At 62.0% G+C, this 24,093-nt stretch overlaps 2 protein-coding genes across 8 annotated transcripts in view; one reads left to right on the top strand and one right to left on the bottom strand.

The window, feature by feature from the left end:
* The first annotated feature begins 337 nt into the window (after positions 1–337).
* ENGASE (endo-beta-N-acetylglucosaminidase) lies at positions 338–9,958 on the top strand. Of its 5 annotated transcripts, XM_077833672.1 has the most exons (14): positions 338–461; positions 3,014–3,090; positions 3,241–3,442; positions 4,942–5,090; positions 5,412–5,569; positions 5,734–5,882; positions 6,355–6,520; positions 6,975–7,078; positions 7,751–7,859; positions 8,016–8,206; positions 8,585–8,727; positions 8,894–8,999; positions 9,106–9,220; positions 9,522–9,958. In XM_077833672.1, the coding sequence occupies exons 1-14, from the start codon at positions 367–369 to the stop codon at positions 9,924–9,926; spliced, it is 2,169 nt and encodes a 722-aa protein (XP_077689798.1). In that variant the 5' UTR covers positions 338–366; the 3' UTR covers positions 9,927–9,958. The 5 variants fall into 5 exon arrangements, with proteins under 5 accessions (XP_077689798.1, XP_077689799.1, XP_077689797.1 ...); XM_077833673.1 differs by lacking the exon at positions 3,014–3,090; XM_077833676.1 differs by lacking the exons at positions 338–461; positions 3,014–3,090 and adding an exon at positions 3,859–3,893 and having other exon boundaries at positions 3,316–3,442.
* Positions 9,959–15,709: 5,751 nt separating this feature from the next.
* RBFOX3 (RNA binding fox-1 homolog 3) overlaps positions 15,710–24,093 on the bottom strand; it is a 57,955-nt gene continuing 49,571 nt past the window's right edge. For 2 of the 3 annotated variants that reach the window (XM_077833062.1, XM_077833064.1), the window contains 7 exons: positions 23,265–23,325; positions 22,517–22,570; positions 20,663–20,795; positions 19,092–19,131; positions 17,956–18,014; positions 17,045–17,123; positions 15,710–15,754 (listed from right to left, as the gene is read on the bottom strand). In XM_077833062.1, the coding sequence (XP_077689188.1) occupies positions 15,710–15,754; positions 17,045–17,123; positions 17,956–18,014; positions 19,092–19,131; positions 20,663–20,795; positions 22,517–22,570; positions 23,265–23,325 (471 nt within the window). Of the gene's footprint in view, positions 15,755–17,044; positions 17,124–17,955; positions 18,015–19,091; positions 19,132–20,662; positions 20,843–22,500; positions 22,571–23,264; positions 23,326–24,093 lie in introns of all 3 variants that reach the window. The other variant, XM_077833065.1, reaches the window with a different exon arrangement.

Raw genomic sequence — 24,093 nt, forward strand, 5'->3', positions numbered from 1 at the left:
TGTGTCCACACCCCTGCCCTCTAGGGCTCTGCAAGGATCATACACCCTTATCCCACCACCTAGATATTTAAGAACTGCCTAGGGGAAACTGAGGCACCCCCACACTATTCAGAGGAAACATTAAGAACAGTCCCGTTTCGTCACGGGGGGCAGAGGGAAAGTCCCCCCGCCCCCCAGGGCTCCTATCAGGGACCTTAAACTAGATGATCTGGAGCCCGCGGGCCATGGGCTGGGCGGGGAGCAGGGGCCCCGGGCACAGCCCGCTGCAGCCACCGCCCGGCCCGGCCCCGCCGCCGGGATTGGCTGGAGCCGGCGCCATGTGACGGGGCGGGAGCTGAGCCGGGCCGGGCCGGGCCGGGCCGGGAGATGGACGGAGCGCGGCGGGATGGAGCCAAGAGCGGGGAGAAGAGGGAGAGAGAGCCGGAGCCGGAGCCGGAGCCGGAGCGGGGGGAGCAGAGGAGGTGAGCCGAGCCGAGCCGAGCGGCCCGGGCCGGTCCCTGGGGTCGGTGGCGCTGCCTGTGCCCCATAGCCCGGGGGGCGGGATCTGTGCCGGAGGAGTGTGTGTGGGTGTCCATGGGGGGTGCATTGCCCGTGCCGGGGGGGGGGGGGCGGGATCTGTGCGGGGGGGGTGCATTGCCCGTGCCGGGGGGGGGGGGCGGGATCTGTGCCGGAGGAGTGTGTGTGGGTGTCCATGGGGGGTGCATTGCCCGTGCGGGGGGGGTGCATTGCCCGTGCCGGGGGGGGGGCGGGATCTGTGCGGGGGGGGTGCATTGCCCGTGCCGGGGGGGGGGCGGGATCTGTGCGGGGGGGGTGCATTGCCCGTGCCGGGGGGGGGGGCGGGATCTGTGCGAGGAGGGTGCATTGCCCGTGCCGGGGGGGGGGGGGCGGGATCTGTGCGAGGAGGGTGCATTGCCCGTGCCGGGGGGGGGGGCGGGATCTGTGCGGGGGGGGTGCATTGCCCGTGCCGGGGGGGGGCGGGATCTGTGCGGGGGGGGTGCATTGCCCGTGCCGGGGGGGGGGTGCGTGCATTGCCCGTGCCGGGGGGGGGGCGGGATCTGTGCGGGGGGGGTGCATTGCCCGTGCCGGGGGGGGGGGGTGCGTGCATTGCCCGTGCCGGGGGGGGGGGGGTGCGTGCATTGCCCGTGCCGGGGGGGGGGGGTGCGTGCATTGCCCGTGCCGGGGGGGGGGGGGTGCGTGCATTGCCCGTGCCGGGGGCTCTCTGGCACTGTGTTCTTCTCTAATTTCTCGGCGCCCTGCTGCTGCTTCCCACCTTGGTTTCACTTTCTCTTTCACTCTCCCTGCCGAGCGGCATCTTGGTTTGGCTTTTGTCCCCCTCTGCCTCCTAGCCTGAACTGTGTCCCGGGGCCCCTGGCCCAGCAGCAGCCTCACTGCAGGGCCTGCTGCCCAGAGCACCCCTTCCTTTACCCCTCTCAATGCTGGAGTTACCGCCCTGAAATGAAAATAACCCAGCACCGTCCCCTTTCCCTCCAGGGCAAACCCCCACAAGGCAACTCCAGCCCCCCCCTCCCCCCAGGCAACTCCAGCCCCAGCTGTCAACAGCCTCTCTGGGTGTGGGACAGAGAATACTGAGGCCGTCCCAGGTCTGGGCCACTCAAACCTGCTCTCACCCGTGCCCTGCGGGTGCACGGTGGCGGGCAGACAGCTGCTGTATTTTCAACAGTTTGATCGGTCATTGCCAAAGCTGCGGAAGTGGGACCGCTGCAGCGTCTTTGGCTGGATCCAGAAACTCTTACCATTATCGAGCCCCGTGTGTTGTGAGAAAAATGCAAATCTGAAGTCCCACACACCGCCTCCTGCCTCCCAGCAGATTACATTAGTTTCCTGGCAAAGCCATAAAATAATCCAGCCAGGCCAGTCAAAGACCAGCTGGGTGGTAACCTCGCGCTGGCCTGTCTCTGCTGAGCAGGTCTCCAGGCACAGGGTCCTGTCTCTCTCCCTCCTCCCGCGGCTAGGGCCCAGGCCGAATGGGGAAGCAGGAGTTTTGCTGGTTCCAGCCCTCGCCCAGCGTGCAGCCTCCTCTCATGTCCCACCCCTCCTGGTGTTCCCACTGCAGTCCCATCGCTCCTGCCCAGCCCCCAGCTGAGAGCCTCCGGCGCAAACTCCGCATCGGAGGGGAACAGAAGGTCCCCGTGTGAGCAAGGGGCATTCGCTGGGCGGCTGGGGGTGTGTGGATGGGGCGGGCAGGACGCCACGCCTGGCTCCTGTGGCCCTGGGAGTTCCTTTGCAGTCTCCCAGCCACCCCCACGCCGCCTCGCCCTGACGCTGCTTGGCTGGCGAGATCAGAGGAGCTAGCAGACCAGCGTGCGCGCTCCTGTTCCCAGCTGAGCGGGTGACGTTAGACGCAGAGCCCAGCAGGCAAGAGCCCATTAGCCGAGGCAAGAACTTTCCACCACCCGGAACAAACACGAGGCACCAGGCAGGGCTCCCCCTGCTCAGAAATGGTTTCTGCCTAGTCTGCTCTCAGCCCAGGCTGCCCGAGGGGGAAACACAGCCCCTGCCTCAGTTTCCCTTGCCCTAGCAAGGTACCTCATCCCTCCCACTCACCAGTCCAGTCTGTCCAGCTTTCCCAGGCTTGGCTCAGGAGCCTGTCCCCTGGCACAGAGACCTCCTCCAGCCAGGCTCCCTAGGAGCCAGCGTGTTCTGAGGGAAGGCTACTTATGAATGACCATCCTGGTAACCTTCCCAGCATGCTTTGCTTTGCCTGCATTTCCCAGGGTCCTGCTGGAACTAGCTGTCCCAGAATGCTTTGTTTCTGAGCTGAATCTGGGCCTTGACTCCCGCTTAAAGGGCCAGCTCACACTGCAGTGGGCTCCCGCTGGTGGTGCGTGCATGTCCCAGCCCCGGTGAGCTGTGCTCGGTTCCCCGCAAAATGCCGGGTCTTCCTTCCTTCCTTCCTTCCATGGAGCGTGGGGCTCTAGTGAGGTGTGAGCCACAGGCTCTTTGCCCCAGGCCCCCTAGTCTCTGCAAGGGTGTCCTTGATTCTCTTCTGCAGTTTCCTGCCTGCCTTGGAGAGCCAAGGAACCACCATCCTCCACAAGACAGTCTGCTACACCCCCAACCCCCTGCCAGGTAAGAGCCCAGCCAGGTGTGCAACACGCCAAGCCTCATCTGCCACGGATGCTGGTGCAGCCGTGGTGCCATGGTGCCGCGAGTGAGGGCTGTGCTCCCCTGGCTGAGTGTTAACGACCGGCAATCTTTGGCCTTCTCTCCTTCTCCCAGCGAGGCAGTTTGATCAGAACACCACGGAGCCGATCAGCTTCTACCTGTCCAGCCTGGAGGAGCTGCTGGCATGGAAACCCACCAGTGATGATGACTTCAATGTTGCCACAATGCCACTGGCTAACCGGGAACCCCCACTCCACAGCAAGAGACCTCGAACGCTGGTGTGCCACGACATGAAGAATGGGTACCTGGAGGACAGGTAGGATCCTCTTCACGGCTCTCAGAACGGAGCACAGCATGCTGGGCACGTGGGCCTCTGCTGATGGGACTCGGCATTTACCCAGCACTTCACGCTTCCAGAACTTTAATTGCAGCGGCCCTGGGCGGCGGGTCAGGAACAGCCTTCCCCTTGTCCAGAGCGAGGAAAGGACTCGCTCCAGGTGCGGCAGAGCTGGAAGCCTAGGAGCCTGGCTTGCTGTCCCACGGGGACCCACACTGGTCTCTGGCGAGTCTGCTGAGCGTCATGGCTGCGTGTTTGGCAGGCAGCGTGTAGTGATGCTGAGCACCGAGGCCAGCGTGACGTGTGTTGTTTGCTGCCGAGGGGAATCTTGGGTTTGCTTTCTGTCCTCTGCTTCTGTAACGCTGACAGACCCTTCTCCTCCTCTCTCGCCTCAGTGCCACGAGATGGGACAGAGCACCACACCCAGCAGGTGTGTGGGTTACCGTCCGAGCTGCTTATGGGATCTGGGCAGAGACACGCTTGGGGCTAGCCTTGGCCTCCCCCAGGCTGCCTGCCTGCAGACAGCTCAGCGCCGCGGAGATGTTCTCAGTGTGCCAGGGTAGTGGAATATGTTTGTTCTGGAGCCAAGCAGAGGAGGAACCCCAGGAGCAAGTCACAGGGAGACTGAATGCTCCTTGCCCCCAGGAAGAACGGGCTGTCTCCCAATCAGGTCGGAGCCTGTTTGCTCCCTGTTAATCTGCAGTGCAACTCCAGCTTCATGCTGGGGGCTCTGGCCAGTTCCTCCCGTCAGCTGGGCTGTGGGGTGTGTCTCCTCATCGGATCCAGAGACCCACGGAGCAGCCTATTGAGAAACTATTTGGGCTACTGCCATTTGGATTGCTGTATCTGAGTGACCCAGCACCTTGGAACCGCGACCCTCAGAGATTGGGCATGAGCACAGGAGCCTGGTGTCCATCTTGCAGGCTTCCCCAGGCATGTTTGCACCCCTGCAGGTTTGGTGGGCGAAGCTGGAATGTCTCCACCTGCTACTGAGTGGCTCCTGAGATGGGGAGAAACTCTCCAGCTTGGCCTGGAAGCTCTTTGGAGTAGGGGTTGGCTGTGCCATGCCCAGGGCAGACCCTGATTGGAGCCCTGGGCAGCACTGCAATCGAGATAACTGATAATGTCCCGCTTGAAAACTCCCCCAGAAAGTCAGGCAATGTTTCCAGCCTCATCCCTGGAGCTCAGAGAGAAGGGGCAAACCCCTCCGCTGCAAGAGGAGGCTGAACGATTCTCTGCCACATGTCTGCACCTGCTGACACAGTACGAGCCAGCTCTCTCCCTGCTCTAGGGGAGTCTCCTGGGGGAAGAGCAGCAGCCTGGCACCGGGGGATAGATTGTGGGGGCCGCGCCTGCCCTGGCCCCGGGTGCGCGCAGCTCTCACGTGCGCGCACTCTGCGGGCATTGTTCGCCACACGTGCTCCGTCGCAGCCCTGTCGGGGCTGGAGCACTGGGCCATCCCCTTCCTCTGCCTGCAGGTTCATCCAGGGCTCAGCTTCGCGGGACCCCTACGTGTTCTACCATTGGCAGTACATCGACATCTTTGTGTACTTCAGCCACCACCCTGTGACCATCCCCCCCGTCACCTGGACCAATGCTGCCCACAGGAACGGCGTCTCTGTGCTGGGTGAGGGGCTGCCAGGAGAGACCAGGCGCCGCGGGTGGGGCAGGCGGGAGAACTTGCGGCTTTAGCGCCGCCTGCAGGGAGAGGCTGGGAGCTCTTCTGGCACCTCCCGCTGGGCCTGCAGTACCTGGGCACGGGCTGTGGCCAGCCCGCCCCCCTTCCCCAGGGACAGGCCGGGGTTGGCAAGGGCCCACGCCTCTCGCTCACACGCGTGCAGGTATTTTGGGGACCCTGTACAGGGACCTGCCAGCGCCCCCTCTGTGGGCTGGGGCCCCGGCGCGCGGAGCAGAGAGACTGACGCTGCCACCTGTGCCCTGGCTCTAGGGACGTTCATCACCGAGTGGACTAGCGGGGGCAAGCTGTGCGAGTCGTTCCTGGCCGGGGAGGCAGCCGCGTACCACGCCGTGGCTGTGCAGCTGGGCCGCATCGCCCGTTTCTACCGCTTCGACGGCTGGCTGGTCAACATCGAGAACGCTCTGAGCGTGAGCAGAGCCGCCCATGCTGGCTCTCCCCCAGCCCTCGCTGCCCACCCTCATTGCCCCTCCCCTCCCCCCACGGACTGTCCTGCCTCCCCCAGCCCCTGGGGTGCAGGGACCCCTGACAAGGTGCCCCCGGGCGACGCCTGCTCTCTCCCTCCCCCATGCAGGAGGCAGCTGTGCGGAACCTGCCCCTCTTCCTGCATGACCTGCGGGAGCAGCTGCGTCGGGACGTGCCAGGCGGGCTGGTGCTCTGGTACGACAGCGTCTTGCAGAGCGGGAAGCTGGAGTGGCAGAACGAGCTGAACGAGAAGAATAGGTGAGGGGGGTCCGCCGGACAGAGCAGGAGCCCTGGGCACGCAGCTGGGAGCGCAGCCCCCTCCCCTTCCCCTGGGCAGCCGGCAAAGACAGTGCAATCGGGGTGGCATCTACTAGCCGCGCAGCCTGCGGTCGCTGCCCCATGGGGGGGTGCTCAGCCACCCCCCGTGCCTGGCCCGGCCCAGCCTGTGGGCTCTGGGCATCAGCCCCATGCGTAGCAAGGCACCCTTCCCTTCTGGCTCTCGGGCAGGGGGGTGGCTACCAGCCCCACCCCCAGCAGCCGCTGCTCTGCCCAGGCCTGGCAGCTCTGATTTTCCTGCCCAAGTGCCCCCCACAGAGCTGGGCTGCTGGGGGCTGCAGCTGGGGGCCGTCCTGTGGGGTGGGGCCCCTCCCCGGAGGGCCCGTTCTCAGGGAGGAGGGGTGGGCCTGGGTGCGGGTGCAGTGCCCCAGCACTGTGGCTCTCCCTTTCCTAGGGTGTTTTTTGATGCCTGCGACGGCTTGTTCACGAACTACAACTGGAAGGAGGAGCACCTGGAGCGCATGGGGGCGCAGGCCGGGGAGCGCCTGACTGACATCTACGTGGGCATCGACGTCTTTGCCCGTGGGGAGGTCGTAGGCGGCGGCTTTGAGACAGACAAGGTGCCTGAGCCTGCCCTAAGGGCACCTTGGGGGCAGGGCCTCGCCCAGGGCGGGATCCTCCGGCAGGCCCCGGGCCCCGGCTGGGCTGAGCCTGGGCAGCCCCATGCAGTGAGCTGGGCTCCGGGGCAGGTGTCCCTGGAGCGTGGCTTGTGCTGGGCATCCAAGGGCTGAGTGAGGCCATTGGTGCTTCCCCCACACTCTGCCCCCTCCCCCCGGGATCCATCCCCATCTCCCAGGGGCACGGTGCCCTGGGGGCAGGGCAGAGCACCCCTCCCCTGTGGGTGGCACCAGGCTGGCTTGCTGTGGTGCTGGCAGCCAAGGGGGTCCAGCCCCTTTCTGAGCCTCCTGCTGGCAGAGTCTGAGGAGCCACCAGCCCCTGGGGCTTATGGCTCAGCCCGTCTGGGCTCGGAGCGGGGCGGGAGGGAGGGAGCGTCTCACCCCCGTGTTTCCGCAGGCTCTGCGCCTGATCTGCAAACACGGCTTTTCTGCTGCCATCTTCGCACCCGGCTGGGTCTATGAGCACCTGGGGAAGGAGAACTTCCTGCAGAATGAGAACAGGTGAGCTTGGTGGTGCTGGGGTGGGAGCACTGGATGGGTGCCCAGGGTGGAGAGGGGGTGGAATGCATGGATGGGTACGTGGGGTATGTGGGGGGAGGTGCCCACGCAGGGAGGATGGGTGCACGGGGAGGGGGGTGCCCGGGCTTGGGGGATGTGTGTGTGGGAAGGGGAAGGGAACGCTGAGAAGGCCATGGAGTGTGGGGCTGCCCAGGTTAGCTGCTGCCCTATAGTGCTGGGGTGCTGGTGCCAGGCTCTGTGAAGGGCTGAGCTGTAGGGACCCCAGTGGGGTCCAGAGTTGCTGAGAGACCTGCGGGAAGGATGCTACGCCCTGGGTGGCTGCACCTTGGGCTGTGCTTCGTTCCCCCTGTGCCAGGGGCATGCTGACTGGGGGATGTCCTTGGTGCCTGGGGCTGGGGAGATGGCAGTGCTGAGCTATGCCAGGAGGGGGCATGGCTACAACCATAGAATCCTAGAATATCCGGGTTGGGAGGGACCTCAGGAGGTTGTCTAGTCCCACCCCCTGCTCAAAGGAGGACCAATCCCCAATTTTTGCCCCAGATCCCAAATGGCCCCCTCAAGGATCGAACTCACAACCCTGGGTTTAGCAGGCCACTGCTCAAACCACTGAGCTCTCCCTCCCCCCAGCCAGCCTCTCCTCTCCTCTCCATGCAGGTTCTGGGGTTTGCTGGCGGAGCTGCTGCCCACTCACAGAATCAGCACTCTGCCCTTGAGCACCTGCTTCTGTCTGGGCATGGGCACGGGGAGATTCTCAGCTGGGCAGGTGAGTGCGGGGGCGGGGAGGGCAGGTCCCAGGCCCTGGAGCGTGGGGAGATGGGCTCATGAGCAACCACCAGCGCGACTCGGGGTGCCGTGTGCGACAGGGCCCAGCCAGCGCCTGCCCCATGTCCTGGCTCATCGGGGCTGCTCTCTCCTGCAGGAGGAAGAAGTCAGGCCCTGGTACAACCTGAGTGCCCAGGAGATCCAGCCCCTCTTCATGGACCAGCAAGCAACGGGAGGAGCAGGCAGCTGGCTGCACACACGCTGCTCCCTGCAGGATGCCTGGAACGGGGGCAGCTGCCTGCTGATCGAGGGGATCATCCCGCCTGATGCGGGCCATGTGGCTGTCCGGTGAGTGCGGGTTGGGGCGTTGGGGTGGGGACACTTGGGCAGCTGGGGTGGCAAAGATCCATTTCTCTCTCACTAAAGGCTGGGGAGCCAGGGCATGGCGCTGCACCAGGGAACAAGGGGGTGCGTCAGAGTGCGCACCGTCTCCTGGGCGCTGGGCCAGGAGTGGGCAGCCACAGACCTAGTTTGTGGTTCTTGTGCGCCACGTGTGAGCTCAGGGTGTGTGTACGCAGCCCACGGGCCAGGGTTGTGGCTCTCGTGCAGCCTGTGGCATGCATGCATGCTCAGCGGGCCAGCTGCGTGCTGTGTGTGTTGCAACCTGCCTTGTACCCCATGTAACTCACCCCCCCTTGTCTCTCGGGGTGGATTGGGGGACACCAGCCTTTTCTCGTTCAAGATGCCAGCTCCCCCCAAACTCTTCCTGTCTGTGCTGTACAAACTGGAGGAGAAGCTGCCCGAGGTGGCGGTCGCGCTGGAACTCACCACATGGAACTCCGGCTCCTGCCATGTTGGCAACAACGTTGGTGAGGAGCCCGGCCCCTCCGCGGGGATCTCACGCTGGCGGGCAGGCTGGGAATCGGTCCGTCATGCGGCTGGAGGGTGGGATGCCTGTGACACTTCTGCTCCTCCCCAACCCCATGTGTCCTGCGCCCTCTTCCCCTGCCCTAACTGCTCTGTTCCCCCCCGCAGGGGTGGCCACCCGACATCAGCCCCCGCCCCTCCCCACCCCGCCCCCTCACCTCTCCGGGCTGCTCACTGGCTGTGGACGGCAGAGCATGGCAGGTTGGATAAGGCGGTGAGTGTCCCCAGCCAGGGAGCCGTCCTGCCTCAGGCCTGAGCGGGGCCGTGGGGCTGGTCTCTCCAGCGGCCCTGCCAGTTCTCCCCTCTCTGCCCTCACCCAGGTACTATGAACTGGAGCTGCGGGACTGTGCCCTGCACGACCTGTCGCTGATCCTGTCACGCCACCAGCCAGGCCTGCAAGAAAGGCGCTTCTCCTGCCGCCTTGGGGAGATCCAGGTGAGGGGGCCACACGGCACAGTGCCCCGGCACTGCCCACCTGCCATCCCTTGTAGCAACATCTGCCTATGGAGCCTGGGGGAGGGATGGGGAGGGGAAAGGAGTGTCTCCGGGGAGCCCTGCCCCCTGCAGATAGTTGCAGCTGCTGCTGCCCTTCTGGGGGGGTCTGGCTGGGGGTGGGGGCAATGCTGAGGTGAGGTGCCCTCCCTGCATGGATCCCTCCTCATGGGTGCTGCCCTGGAGAGCCCATTTCTGCCCGGGTGGGCCCTGGGCTGTGTCTAAGCACATGTCTCCCCTGCAGGTGCTGGATGCCGACAACCTGCGCTCCTCGCTGCCCCGAGTGCCCAGCCTCGAGGCCTCCCAGGTGCTGTGGCACAAGGGGCCTGGCACAAACCAGCTCTCCCTCAGCCTCACCTTGCGCTGGTCCTACCCCTCCAGCCAAGCCCGCTGCTTCCGGATCCACTGCCAGGGCATGGCACGCCCTAGGGGCCAGGTGCTGCCCCTGCCAGAGCAGCTCCTCGGGGTGGCACACAACACCCTCTACCGTGTGGTGGGCCTGGCACTGCCAGAGCTGCCCCCCAAGGAGTCCTGCCATGTGGAGTTCTTCGTGGAGCCGGTTCCGAACGAAGGGGCTGCCGTGGAGCGTTCCAGATGGGGGCGGCTGGTTCTGGTCTATTCCGACCCAGCCAGCACGAGCACCTATTAAATGTGACCTTTGGCACAGTGCCACGGCTCTCAGCCTTCGAGTTGGGCATTCGTGGGGGAGCGCAGGGCTGGCCTGGGGGCTGGGGGCATGATGGAGGGGCAGTGGCAGAGCTGGGGGGTGCTCTGGACGGGAATAGCAGAGATCTTGGGTAGCCCCGACCTGGCTCCTCTCCAATCTTGTCCCATTGGAAGGGCTCCTGGCCAGCCGCTCGCATCACCGCTCGGGCAGCCGCCCCGCCCAGCCTGGGGCTGGGACTGAACCCTGCACTGCTGGGGTGAGCCACGGGGGGGCAGCAGAGTCCCACGTTGGCTGGCAAGGGGCTGCTGGGGAGCCCAGGGCTGCTCAACCCCCCTTTCCCTGGAGCTGCTGGGCAGCGAAGTGGGGACCCTGGGCAGAGCCCGGCTGGAGCCAGACCCTGCCCTGCTCCGTTCACACTGCCTGCTCCCGGCATCGCCGCTCGACGGCGGGAGCCCCCGCGGCTGGAGCCAGGCCCTGCCCTGCTCCGTTCACACTGCCTGCTCCCGGCATCGCCTTGCCCGGCCGGGTGCTGCAGCCTGACCGCGCTGCCTGCGGCTTTTCACACCAGGCCCGGGTGCTCTGCCTGCGTGGGGAGGGGGACTGCCCCCGGCTGGTCAGGGGGCTGCTGGGGCATGGCCCTGCATGTAGCACACGCCTGGCAGCCAGCTGCGGGCCCACCTTCCTGCTCCTTTGCACCCCCGGGTCTGGTGGCGCTGGGCAGCGGGTCCTGGAAGAGCCCAGAGCCAGCAGTGGCTCTGGGTCCCTCAGCCCCCAAAGGCCCAGGCAGCCCCACTCTTCAGTTCTCTGCGCTGCTGGCGGCTGGGCTCCAGGAAGGGCATGGTTGAGCCTGCCTGGGATAGCCATGGCTGCCGGCTGCATGGGGCGGGCGCGGTGAATGGTTGTGGGCCGGCAGGGCTGCTCCTGGTCCCGAGCTGCTGTACGCCACGTGCTGGGTCCGGTGCGGGGAGACAGCCAGTGCCCGTCCCCGGCTGGGGTCTAGCTCAGAGAAGGTGCAAGCTCCGCGGAACAGCTGAGCGAGTGCAGAGGTGGCTGCAGCTGCTTGTTGCAGGGCAGTGGTTCTCTAAGGCTGGCTCCCTGGATGCTTTGAGGAGAGGAATTGACAGTGGCGATTATTTCCTCACAGGCTCGTGAACGAGCGATTAGCAGGCAGGGGGTAGCGGTGCTGCAGCGCCAGGTTCACCAGCTCGGCTCCCTGCGCCGGTGGGCCCCAAGCTTACGGCCGGGAACATTCAGACGGTGGCATTGGAACGGCTGCTGGGCCGAGTGGAATCGCCCTGAACTAAACCAGCGGACTGGGTGAATAACGAAGGGCTCAGTGTGGCAGGGCATGCCTGCCAGGCTGGGGGTTTATGTGGAAGGGAGCAATTCGCCGGCTCTTACCCCGGGAGGCTTTTAGTTCTTTATGGCGCTTCGCTCTGCTTTACCCACCCCGTGCAGCCTGGGCTGTGCTGAGGGGCCTCCCTCCCCTGGTGCCTGAGCCCCACGACCTGGGGGGGAGCCCGTGCCCCACAGGTCTGCCTGGAGTGTGTTCTTGCTGAAGCAGGAAGCCCTGGGGCTAGGAAGAGACCGGCAGAGGCAAGGGCTTGGAGCCCTGCTAGGCTGCCTGTTGTGGGGGTCTCACAGTCCAGCCCCGCCGGCAGGCAGGGATAAGAGGCAGAACATGGTGCTTACCCAGCTGTACAGTGCGACCCCCAGAGGTGCTGCAGGAGCTTGAGCCTGGTGCACGGAGGTGCCTGTGGGCAGAGTGGCTGGGTGCTAGAGTTCCCCCCGTGGGCTCCAGCCCGCTCTGCGCATTTAGGCTGTGCGCTAGACGTCCCAGGAACACGTGTTTGCCAGTCACAGGTCAGCCTGGCCCTGAGCAGCGAGGGCAGACTTCCTAGTACCCCAAGCAGGGGTCACACAAATACTGGGGGGGGGTACCGCTGGGGCTATGACAGCAGCGCTGGATGGCAGCAGGGCTGGCTGGGTAGGGGGCTCCTGGGGCTTAGGTTCAAGGCAAATTCAACATAAACCCGAGGAGGGTCTGCCCCCCGCTCCTTCGGAACAACACCCGGCTGAACAAGGCCGGAGCAATGCCAGGCCTTGCCTGCTGGAGCAATGCCAGAATAGCTAGCTACAAACTGAGTGCAGGGGCCTAGCCCTGGCAAATTTAACAGGGCAGCCCTCCAGAAAAGCCTCCTGGGAAAATTCCTGTCAGAGGGTGGGCAAGCGAGGTGTGGGTGCTGTCTGAGGCACAGCACCATGCCAGAGTCCAAGAGGGGCTCCAGGGTAGAAGCTGGCATTGGGTGTCTGCTGTGGCCAAATACACACTGGCCACCAGCAGCAGGCTGCCAGGGTGCCTGACACCAGAAGCATAATTTGTCCACTCCGCCCCTTCCTGCAAGGCTCGTCCTGCACTCCAGCTCCAGGTCAATGCCAGGCCGCCAGGGCAGGGACACATCTGCAGAGCAGGCCCAGGCTCCCCTTGCTAGGAGGGTGGGGGGCAGATGCCTGGGCCCTGCCTCCCACTTCCAGCAGCCTTCACTCTGGGCCGTGCCTAATCTATGCTCCCATTCAAAACCTGAGTCATCCTGGTTGAAGAAAGAAATCTTTATTAATAATCTTAATAATAATAATCCTCATACTAATACTGTTCAGTCGGCTGATCACACCTTCGAAGCACACAGAATGGGCGGGCGCCAGCCTGCGCTCTGGGGCCGGGGGCCACCAGGGAGGTGACAGCACGGCAAATGGAAGGAGCTTTGTACAGCGGAGCGGGGTGGCGGGGAAGGGGCTATGTACAACGGGAATAGAAAAGGAGGATCTCATGGCTGGAGCCTCAGGAGCGTATGCTGAATATAAAGTGAAGTTTCATGAGATGACAGAGCCATGTTGGGAGACCTGCTGGATCCATCTGGCTCAGCCAGCTGCCTGCTGTCCCAACAGCCTCGCAAACAGCTCCATGACCCACCCTGACGCTGCCAGGCTGCTGGGGGGAAGTGCCTCTCTGGCCTTTGGCACAACTGGACTGTGCCAGCTGTGGCATGGGGCAGGCTGTGGGTGAGTAGTTGAAAGAAGCTGGCAAGGGCCTGGATGCTTCTGGTGTCCTGGCTAGCAGTGCACCCAGCCTTAGAGCCCAGCTGCCCCCACCTGTCTCCGGTTCAGAGCTGGGCTACGCCAGGCAGGGACCTCCTGGCCAGAGCCAGCACTGTCCTCCCCTCACTGCCCAACCGTGCCCACTGCTTCCCATTCACTGCCCATAGTGACCCTCATGCCGCTGGGCCTCTCCGGCGCCTAGCCAGCTTGGGACTGGGGCTTGAGGCAGGCCTGGCTCTGAGCAGGGACCCTGCAGCCCCACTAAGGGGTGTGTGTGCCCCAGGGATGGCTGGGGCGTGCGGTTGGCTCCCTGCCCCTCAGTGGTGATGGGGTGGCTGAGACAGCCACTGTGGGATCACATGGCCGCCTCTGGCTCCATGCTGGGGGGCAGGGGCTGAGATGATCCCTGGCATGCCACGTTGTGGCCTGGAGATGCACCCAAGCAGCCCCTTCCCCACTCTGTCTGCCCTGGGTAGGTGTGGCACAGGAGAAGGAGCAGGAAACAGCTCCCGCTTGGCTTTAGCCCCATGGGCTTGTGGGAAGCCGGGGGCGCAGGGCACCGGGGTGATGACAATGCAAGGGAGCTACAACCTCCGCTTAGCGAACATCCCTGTTAAACCCAGCAGTTCTTCCCCTGCAACACCCAGCAGCCCAGGCAAAGCTGCTGCTGCATCAACGATCCCACCTCTGCTCAGAGAGCCGAGGCCTCACACACTCAACACACTGATGGCCGGCAAGCACAAAAGCACTGGAGCTCTGAAAACAAAAAGCAAGAATCCTACCCCTGAGGCCAAGTCCCCCAAACCTGCAGGAGGGCGTGAGCTGCTGCGGGGCTGTGCCGCTGGCCCTGGCCTCCACAGCACAGGCGTGGGAGGGCGGAAAGGAAGACACGGTGCCCAGGCCCGGAGCCTTGGGCCTGCAGAGTCCTCACTCGAGGCTGTCCCAGCACGCCGCACTGCTCTCGCCCTCCCTGCCCTAGGCTGGAAGCGCCAGCAGGCTGTGGAGCGGGAGGGGGACCCAAGTCTCCCAACATGGCTGCTGGCCGGGGCAGGGTGGGAGAGGGGCCGCTCTCTGCCCAGCTGGCCCGTGGCGCTGTCCGCTTGGTGTGTACTCTCCGTGACGCAGGCGGGGTGCAGCGCCTCCTGCTGGACTTGCTTGCTCAGTGCATGTGTGTGGACAGTATGGGACTCGGTTGGTTGGCTGCCTCTTTGCTTTGTTTTTTGTTGCTTTGTTTTTAATTTGTTTTGCCCTTCCTGGTCCCAGAAGGAAACAGCTGTGGTTTCACTACAACACAAACAGAAAGGTAGAACTTTCACTGGCGCCACCTGCAGCCACCCGGGAGCTGAGCGCAGCACCCAGGGTCAGCCCCACAGCAGGGCCACGGGGCGCAGCCAGGCAGGCGGGGCCGCTGGACTCCAGCCCCCCCCCGACCCCATGGCCATTCTCAGCCCTGGGGCCCAGCTCAGCCACACAGTGTCCCATGTGCCCTGTGCGCATGGCCTGCCAATGTCGGGGCAGCTCAGCAAATACCAGGGGCAGGTGGGGTGGGGCTGGCACAAAGTGGCTCCAGGACTGTGTAGTGGGTTCTGTTGTCCCCCCCAGAAAGGCCAAGGCAGACGGCCGAGCTCGCCCCCTGGCTGGGCCTGCACCCCAAGCAGCTCTTCTCTCATTAGGCGGCTTTTGTCCTTTACCCTAGCCTGGCCCACAGAGCAGTCTGGCTCTTGACTCCAGTCTCTCCCTCTCCCCCCGTAGTGACTGAAGGGGGGTGGATGTGGCTGGGCCAGGGACGACAAGCTAACCCCAGGCTGCCCCCCGCAGCTGTGACGATGATGATGTGCAGCTCCCCAGAGCCAGGCGCACATGGGAGGTTCCAAGTCTCGGCCAAAGGCTGTGCAGAGGGATGCAGGTGTTATTCCCCAGTGTAGTCTTGGGGTGGGGCCATGCTCATTGCCCCCCAGTCTCAGCTAGCCCTGCTACTGCTAGCTACCCAGCACCCTCCACCTTGCCCACAGCTCCCGGCCCATTTTGCCAGACAGCCTGTTATCCTAAGGGACAAACCCTCCGCTCCTTTCCCTTGTGTGAGCAGTGCCCCGCCCAGGGGCCCTGGCTGTGGTCAGGCGCCTGCACAAGAAGAACAAGCCTGGCCTAGCAGGAGCAGGCTTGCCTGCCAGAGGGTGTGCTGGAGGGAGCTGGGGCAATGAAGAGGCCCAGAGAATGGAAGACTGTGCCAGGCCCAGGTGCGGCTCTGCGCAGGAAGGCAGCTCTCTTGGAATGCCATGGCCTTTGGACTTCACGTGTTCCTGGCAGCGGGGGCAGAGGAGGGGGCTCAGCCCGGGCTCTCTCCCATGGTTTGCTGCTGGTTGTATGTCTAGGGAGAGCAGGACCCCGCCCCAGCCCCGCAGCAGGGCAGTGGCCAGGCTGCTTGCTTTGCAACACAGTCAGTTCAGCCAGGGCAGGTCACAGACAGACACAGGTGGGTGAGCAAAGAGACATGAGACGCGGGATGAGAGCAGCTTGAGGTAAAAACCTATGGTTCTAGGTACGGGGCAGAGCCCTGGCCCCTGGCAGGGGCACCGTGTTCTTCCGGGAGGCTCTGCCTTTGCTTAGTTTGGTTTGTTTGGTTTCTAGTGAGCAGTCAGTGTTAGTGTGGTGAGGGGCTGGGTGTCTTGCTAGTAGGGAGTGAAGCGGCTGTACCCTCCTCGGTATAGACTAGCCTGCAACATCAAAGATGAAAGAAAAGCCAATCAGTATTCGAGAGAGGCAAGGCCCATTTTCTTCCCTTTTTTAATGACATCCCACAGGCCTGTCCCTGGAGGACAGGTGGGGCGGAGGCGCTGAGGGGTCCCAGGAGCGGCGCACGCTGCTCCCAGCACTGCCTGGGCGCTGGCTGTTCCCATCAGCTCCGTTTGGGACACTGCGCTCTTTGGGCGCCAGCATGCAGGGCTCCTTCTGGCTGGGGTGGGAAGGGCTGAGTGTGAGAGAGGCTGCAGCCTCCCGTACTCCTGGAGCAGGGCAGGCAGCCCCAGAGCTGCTGATACCTCCTGAGCCCACCGCTGCCTGGGTCGTCCACGGGGCTGGCGTTAGGCCCCTGCTCTAAGTGCTGCCTGGCTTCCCTCCCCTCTGCTCCACAGAGCGGGGGGACACGTCCTGCAGCCCTGTCAGGGCCCCTCCATTCTCCACCGAGCTCCCCGCCCAGGACTGCTGGCAGCGCTGCTCCGACTCTGCACAGTGCTGCTGCGCGCCCGGCTCTCGGCCCGGGGGCCGCCTGAGTTGCACACTCCTGTCCGGCCAAGCCCCACGCCTTGGGTGTGCAGAGGGGCACTGGCAGGACCCGCCCTGACATGCTGCAGCTCAGGCCTTGGCCAGGGCATTAGGGAGGGTTAAAAAAAGGAAGAAAACGCCTGGTTGGCTTGGAGACCCTGCCCACAAACGGGACTTTTCATCTTTGATGCTGGTTGCAAAGCTAGCTAAACCGCCCCTGCACTGCGCTGTGTGGGACGGTGTATCGCGCCAGGGAGCCGCGGCGGGTGCCAGGCTGCCCAGACACATGTGTGCACACGCTCCCTGGCAGGTCGGCTCTCTGCATGCTGGATGTGCGTGTGTGTTGGGCACCAGGGCAAGAGGGGGGCCACAGACCTCCAGCTTCACCCCCCCATACAGCGTAGGTAGAAAGGAGTTACTGATCTCTGTGCCAGTGTAAGGTGGGTTGGGGGCTCCCGCAGGCTGGGGTGGGGGGGGTTGAATGGGTCTCTGTGTGTTGGGGGCTCCCTTGAGGGGGTGGGTGGGGGGACAGGCTGTGTGGGGTCAGACGGAGTCAAGTTTCTCCTGGGCTTTCCCACCAGTGAAATGCTCCCCTGCTGGTCCCCGACAGTCAGATCGTGGCAGGGATGTCCTGCTCCCCGGGCACATGCAAACTCATTCCAGTCAAGGCGTCCCACTGGGTGTGGTCCCCCCCCCAGCTGCAGCCAGTGTCACGGGAATGCAGGGGGCGGGGCAGCTCTTACCATGGTGCCGATGCTGTACGTGGCAGCAGGGCCGATGGTGTGGTGGTATGGGTCCGCAGCTGCGTACACTCTGCCGTAGCTAGGAGCAAACACAGCGGGCATTAGAAACCTCCCACCCATACGGGTACCTCCCTGCTGAACCCCATGTGGAGGCCATGCCCAGGGGGGTGGGGGAGGCTGGCCCTCCTCTGGGCCATCTGAGGGGCCTATCCCATGGGGAGGGGGTTCCCCCCTCCTCTGGGCCTAGGGATTTGGCTGTAGGAGTGCTGCATTTATCTGATGCTTCTGCCAGCAATGCAGGAGCAGGAAGCAGGTGCTCCACACTGCAGGGGGCGGCCTGTAGGCGTGATCAGAGGTCTGTCGGAGAGTCACTCCCTCGGCCCCTCGGTGTTTCACCAGCCGTCCCGTGGGGTGGCTGGTGCTATACAGCATGGAGAGACACAGCTGGAGAATGCCTGGCAGCAGGCAGGGAAAAAAGGGGCTGTGGTCTAGTCCCTAGGCCAGCTCTGCTCGCTGTACACTCAGGGCACCTCGACCCCATTCCCCCCCCAGGGAAGGGACCAGCTGGAGCGCTGCCTCGGGGCCGTGATAGCCGTGATAGGGACATGCCCAGCTCCTGGCTGGGGGGGCTGTGGGCACGGAGCAGGTTGGTGAGGGCCAGGAAAGTGGGTGACCAGGAGCCACTTTCTGGACGTGGAGGGGACGCTGGCTGCAATGAGATCAGTTCTGAGCATGTCCCTTCCTCGCCGTGTGCCCTCTCTGGGAGCAGAGGTGACAAGAGTCCCAGGCTCTGTCCCCAGGCCTCTCTCTCCAGGGATGCATGAAATCTGCTGACACAAGCCCAATGGGCTGGTGGGGAGCCAGGCCACAGGTGCCTCTGGCTGGGCAAGGGTGGCAGAGGAGCGCCTTACCTGTCGCTGTATGCTGCCGCTGCTGGCGGCTGGGCGTATCTGTAGGCTGCGTAACCCCCCTGTGCCAGCAAGAAAAGACACGTCGTCAGGCAGGGAGTGGCAGTCCCAGAGGGCTCCGGGCAGGCCTGGTGGAGCAGCTCCCTTGGAAAGGAGCCCAACCTTCTAGCAGACCCCTGAGGAGGGAGCCTGGCTCCCCTCGGCTGTGCCCAGCAGCTGGTGAGTGGTAGGAGCTTTGGGACCCTGCTAGGAGCCAGGTGTCTGCACCATGAGGCAAATGCCAGGCTCATTAGCATTCCCAGGGGGCTTGCAAACATGTTAACCGGAAACAATTAAATGTCACTTCCCTGATCGCTTTAATGAGGTGTCACATGAGATAAATCCTTCAGCTGCCCGCCTGAGCCAGGGCCAAGGGCTTTTAAATATGGAGGTTAAATGCTGGTGTGATGCACTGTGCTGACACTGTCCGAGAGCATAAATCCAGCGCAGCGCTTGCCTGGCGAGGGGTCCTTGCTCAGGGCCCAGCAGTCAGCACTGTGCCCCCTTCGCCTGCCCTGCACACTGCAGCCCCTGCCCTGTGCCTCTTTCAGCCCGTTCCCCAGCCCTGCTCCTTCCACAGCCCCTGCCCGCTGCAGCCCCCACCCCTGCAGCGCTTCTTCTGCAGCCCCTCTCTGCTCTGCTCCTAGAAGCCAGGCACCTCTTTTATCCCCCACATCTCTTCTCACTCCGGAAACCTTCTAATGGCTGGGAATTTAACTCTGGCAACACCAGCTTGTCTGGCATGTATTGTCTAGAGTAGCGAGATCACAGTTCTTAGTTGGATCATGGCTCATGAGACAGTCTATAACATTCTGCACATTTTCTGTAAAGTTCCTCACTTTGCAGAATACGGGACAATAGAGAGAAATGAAAACCACCATCAGAACCACAGCTTCATTCAGTGCCAAGCGGCGGGGAATGCCCAGCTGTGTACTCCCCGCTGCGACCAGCAGGGCACAGTGCAGGCCCCAGGGCCATCCCTACGTCTTCTCAGCCCCAACCCGCGTTGTGGCGGGATTCAATCCAATCCGCCTTTACTTCCTTTGGCATCAGCAAGGAAACGTGAAACACAACATCCAGGAGGAGTGAGCAGCACTTACGTAAATTTCAGCGCCATAGAATCCATCCTGATAAACGACCCTGCAAACAGTCCAAAGAGACAGGCTGTGCGTCAGAGGGCAAGCCTGGAAGCTGCCAGTGCCATGGTGGGTGGGGAGTGGCCAGGCTATTTGAAGGTGGGTTTATTGTTTCGTTGTGGGCCAGACCCGTCTCCCCATCCTGGCTTGCAGTTGGGTGTCTGATGATGCTCTGGAGTTCCTGGGTGGCAGTCTGGTCCCAGCCATGCTGAGATTAGTCTGGGTTGCTCCAGGCTGGCCTGCGTGTACCTGCAATTAAACTGCGGCCACATCTGCCCGTGTGGATGCTCAGGTGCCAACAGGGCTGAAAGCAGGGAGAAGCTGGGGGAGGAGAGTGACACCTCACAAAAGCTGAGGAGGAACAAGTGCTCTTGAGGAAATGAGATTGCAGCCACTTCCTCTGGGGGCTGCTCTGTGCTGTCCCAGCTGAAAGTATGCAGGAGCCCATGACATCAGAGGGCTGGTACCCAACTACAGAGAGAGGGTATAAAGCCTGCATAGAACTTGGAGGGAGGAGACAAGAGTGTAGCGTAGGCACAGGAAGTCAGTCTGTGTGCACATGGCTGGAATGCTTGCCGCAGTTACAGCATGTCTGCACATAGCTCTCTTAATGTAGAGCCAGTTCAGTTTTAGAAACCTGGAGTCTGTGACGCTGGCAGGCCAGATGCCAGCTCTTGCCCAAGCTACAGGCATTAACGAAGAACTGACAACCTTGTTGCTGGAGACCAGACCAGGTCACCTGGATGTTAGCTTTGCTCAAAGTAGGTATTACTATTTTAAGAATGTATTTAGTGTTTAGACCCCAACTGATTTGGGCTAAGTGACCGGTCTCTTGGGATTGGAAGCAGCCTGAATGTCGGGTGATTTGTGGTGTAGGTGACCATTTATCACTAAGTCCAGTTTATCTGGGTGGCAAGGTGGATTGGAGAATCTGAGGGGACTGTCTGTGATTACATGGTGAGACGGTTACAGTGATCCAGGAGCTCATGTTTGTTACTGGCTTGGTGAAATCTAGTGACAGAACACACCTCCAGCCTGGGGTGTCTGTCCTGAGGCCGGCACTTACGGCTGTGAGCCGCTCCAGACAGCAGGACAAAGTCCTCTCCTGTGATTACCCCGCACCTGGGGCATGAAACCGGGGGAGGGCTATTTCTAGGGATAAACCCTGCCTCCCCAGGAGACACCAAGAGATGGAAGGAGTCAAGGAACCTTCATAGAGCTCGACTCTGAACAGTGCCGCCTCCGCTGAGCCGTACCCCACATGCCGGGTCTGCTCTCCCACCCCAGGCTGCACATGTGGGGTGCAGAGATCTGAATACAGAGACCCCAGTTCCATGGAAGGGTATTGGGCCTCCCCAGCCGCGCAGGGACAACAGGCCTACAGCCTCCCAATTTTCAGCTGAGTTGCACGAAGTGCTGGGAAAAGCAGCCCCTCTCCTTCAAGTCCATCTCCCAAGAAAGGGGGAAAGCTGCTGCCTGCCCCAGACCCCAGGGCCCCACTGGTTCCAGGAAGCCTGGCTCCCTGGGATACTCACGCGCCATAGGTGGGGATAGGTGGAGGTGGGGGTGCGGCGCGGAATGTGTTGTACACAGCACGCCCCCGGCCCCGTAGGTGCGCCCCTCGGTATGCCACGGCTGTCCCCGTGGCTGGGTAAGGGAACCCTGTTACTGAAGGCAAGAGAGAGAGACATGAGCATCCCAGAGCAGCTCTCCGGCTAGCGCCTGCCCATGGGCCATCCTGAGAGAGATGGAAGGGCCCCTCCTGCGCAGCACTCGCCCACCTCAGCAGCACTTCTTGCTCCGAAGTAGGGACTTGCTGCCTGCTGCCATGGGGCACTACCATTGGGAGAACCCACTGTCACCAAGCACAGAGCCCTGCTTACTGCCATGAGGCACGTGGGTACTCCCAGGGGGTTTATGAGCCCCGTCCACCGCCACAGGGTGTTACTCACTGTGACGTTGCACTTTATATGATTTTATAAAAATATGCTAATGAGTGTGAATATAATGTAACTGGAATATGCTTCATGCAAAAGGTCTTTTGTAAGGTATCATTACAAAGCTTATAATCTACTGAGTGTGGTCATCCTATTTGTATAAATGTATCACTCCTGTATCTGAAACTAGAAATATGAAATATAACTCTGAGGTCCTATTGTAATTATGCAAAGTGTGGGCCATTAATGGTGGTTTGGAATCTTAATGGCTCCCATTAACCAGGACAATTACCTGTATATGGCTCTGTTTACTTGTAAGTCTTTCTGTATACCTGTAGGCTGGCAAGTGGGTAATGAAGTCTTACAGTGACATGTGATCGTGTCACCTGAACTGGAATCCATCTTTAACCTGGTACTTTTCCATTGAAAAGGATGGGGTGGGAACCCAGAGGGACAAAGGATTCCAGCCTTATGCAAAAGATATATAAGGGGGTGGCACAGAACAAAGTGGGGGGCATCATGACAAATCCCCTAGCTACCACCTGAGCTGGAACAAGGGCTGCACCAGGGGAAAGGATTGTGCCCAGACTAGGAAGGCATCCAGTCTGTGAAATAAACTTATTGAAACATCTCTGAGGGTGAGATTTTATCTGTATTCAGTTTTGTTACTGTACTAGACTTAGACTTGCATGTTTTATTTTATTTTGCTTGGTAAAATTCACTTTGTTCTGTCTGTTATTACTTGGAACCACTTAAATCCTACTTTCTGTATTTAATAAAATCACTTTTTACTTATTAATTAACCCAGAGTCTGTATTAATTTCGGGGGAGGGGGGGCAAACAGCTGCGCATACCTGTCTATCAGTGTTGTAGAGGGCGAACAATTGATGAGTTTACCCTGTATACGCTTTACACAGGGTAAAATGGATTTATTTGGGGTTTGGACCCCATTGGGAGTTGAGCATCTGAGTGTTAAAGACAGGAACACTTCTTAAGTTGCTTTCAGTTAAGTCTGCAGCTTTGGGGTACGTGGTTCAGACCCTGGGTCTGTGCTGGAGCAGACTGGCGTGTCTGGCTCAGCAAGACAGGGTGCTGGAGTCCAAAGCTGGCAGGGAAAGCAGGGGCAGAGATAGTCTTGGCACATGAGTTGGCAGCCCCAAGGGGGTTTCTGTGATCCAACCCATCGCACTCACCACCACAAGGCACATGGACATTGGCATGGAAACCTACCTACCTATCACCATGGGGCACATGGGCACTGCCCAGCATCAGGGCTGGGGCCTGGCTTCAGCATTATTGATGGCTGGCGCTAACTGCGGTTGTAACCCGCCACCTGAGAGGCTGGCATGAGAGCAGGCCCAAGGGCAATCAGAGTCACGCGGGCTCCTTCTGTGGCAAGTGGGACATGAAGCAGCCCTTCTGCCAAAGGGACTGACCTGATCCAGACTTTACCTGCATAGAATTCAGGACTGTAGACAGCTCCCACCACCGGGTTCAGCTTCCAGCCTGCCACACAAACAGCGAGCCAGTGAGACCCCCCGCAGGGGGAATCCAGAGAGCAACAAGCCAAGATTTCAGATTTCTCTGCCGTCCCTGCCACAGCACCCCCACCCTCCTCCATGGGCCATGGGGAGACAGCCTGCAGGAGGCCTGTGGGACTGGCTGCCTCCGAGCCCACCCCAGGGAGGCCCAGCTGCTGGCAAACACTCTCCATGTTTCCCAGTGCAAACTGCGGCCATGGCAGGGGACCCCTACTGCAAGGGGGGGAGCTGGACATAATGTAGCAAATGTCTCAGGAAAGCAGGGAGAGGAGTTGCTGAGCCTTTTACCCCTAGAGGCCAGGGTCCCACTCCGCTCCTACCATGGAGCGCAGTGCTTGCCCCAGATGCTCAGTGCAGCCCTTTACCCTGGGACTAACACCCTCCTTCCTGGGGTCCTCTGGGCAGAGATGCTGACGGGACTGGGGGCTGGCCTGAGCCAGAGGAGCTGGGACTTGTGGGCCTGGCTCTTGCTTGTTGCTGGGAATTCCAGAGGGGCCATCTGACCCACACAGCCTCAGGCCCTAGGAGCAGGAAGAATAAAAGCCCCAAACCCCACACCATGCTCCCAATGCTTGTGCTCCCAGGCCCCAAGGGAAGCTCCCCGCAGCTGCTCACACTGCCAAGCCCACCCTTGCTGCCCCACATCCTCCAGCCCTTACCATTGATGTAGGGATTTGCAGCCTTTTTGTTCGTCATGACTCGGGCTGTGGCGTTATTCACCTGCAGAAGAGAGGGCACAGGACAGATCGCTGTCTGCACCCAGAGACGCTGCAGCCCCAGGGGCCTGCTCCGCTGCATTTATGTGGAGTTCTTCCAGCCTGGGGCTGGGGGCAATGTCAGTGACATGATCACCAGGCCAGGCAGTATCGGGGGACACTGCCACACTGCCTGGTACCCCAGGGATCTGCACACAGCTCTACTCTGCCCTGCAATTCTGACTCCCCCGGGCTCCCGCTGCACCATGATCTGGACCCACAGCTCCTGCACCTGCTGGTCCAGCCCAGGGCTCCCATCCTGCAGAGCCCCTGCTACTCCAGCCCTGGCTCCCCAACCCCAGCTCTGCTGGTGATCCTCAGTCCTGACCTGCAGCCCCTGGGGTAACCGATACCTGGTCCTGAGGCCTCGAGAACTTACACTGCAGATAGCAGCCAGCTCCCTTCGGACCCACATCCAGAGCCGAGCCCCAGCTTGCAGAAGCTGAGTTTGACAAGGTGCTGTGTGCTGAGCAGGCTGCCTTGGCACTTCCTTGGCCTGCTACAAGCTCATTTCAGCCTTGGGGGCTGTACAGGGGACACGGGCACGAGGCAGTGGGAGGAGAGGCCTGTGCTAGGCTCACTGCCTGGCCAGTGCGAGCGGCAAAGCCTGGAAGGATTGCTGAACTGCACGTGTGGAGAGGAGGAAGCCTCCTGTTTTACACCACTCAGAGGGGCCTTGGGAAGGGACAGGTCTGCACTGGAGCGGGGCAGGGGACAATCTTGGTGCCCATGA

This window comes from Eretmochelys imbricata, chromosome 14, assembly GCF_965152235.1.
Source record: "Eretmochelys imbricata isolate rEreImb1 chromosome 14, rEreImb1.hap1, whole genome shotgun sequence".
NCBI classification, from domain to species: Eukaryota; Metazoa; Chordata; order Testudines; family Cheloniidae; genus Eretmochelys; species Eretmochelys imbricata.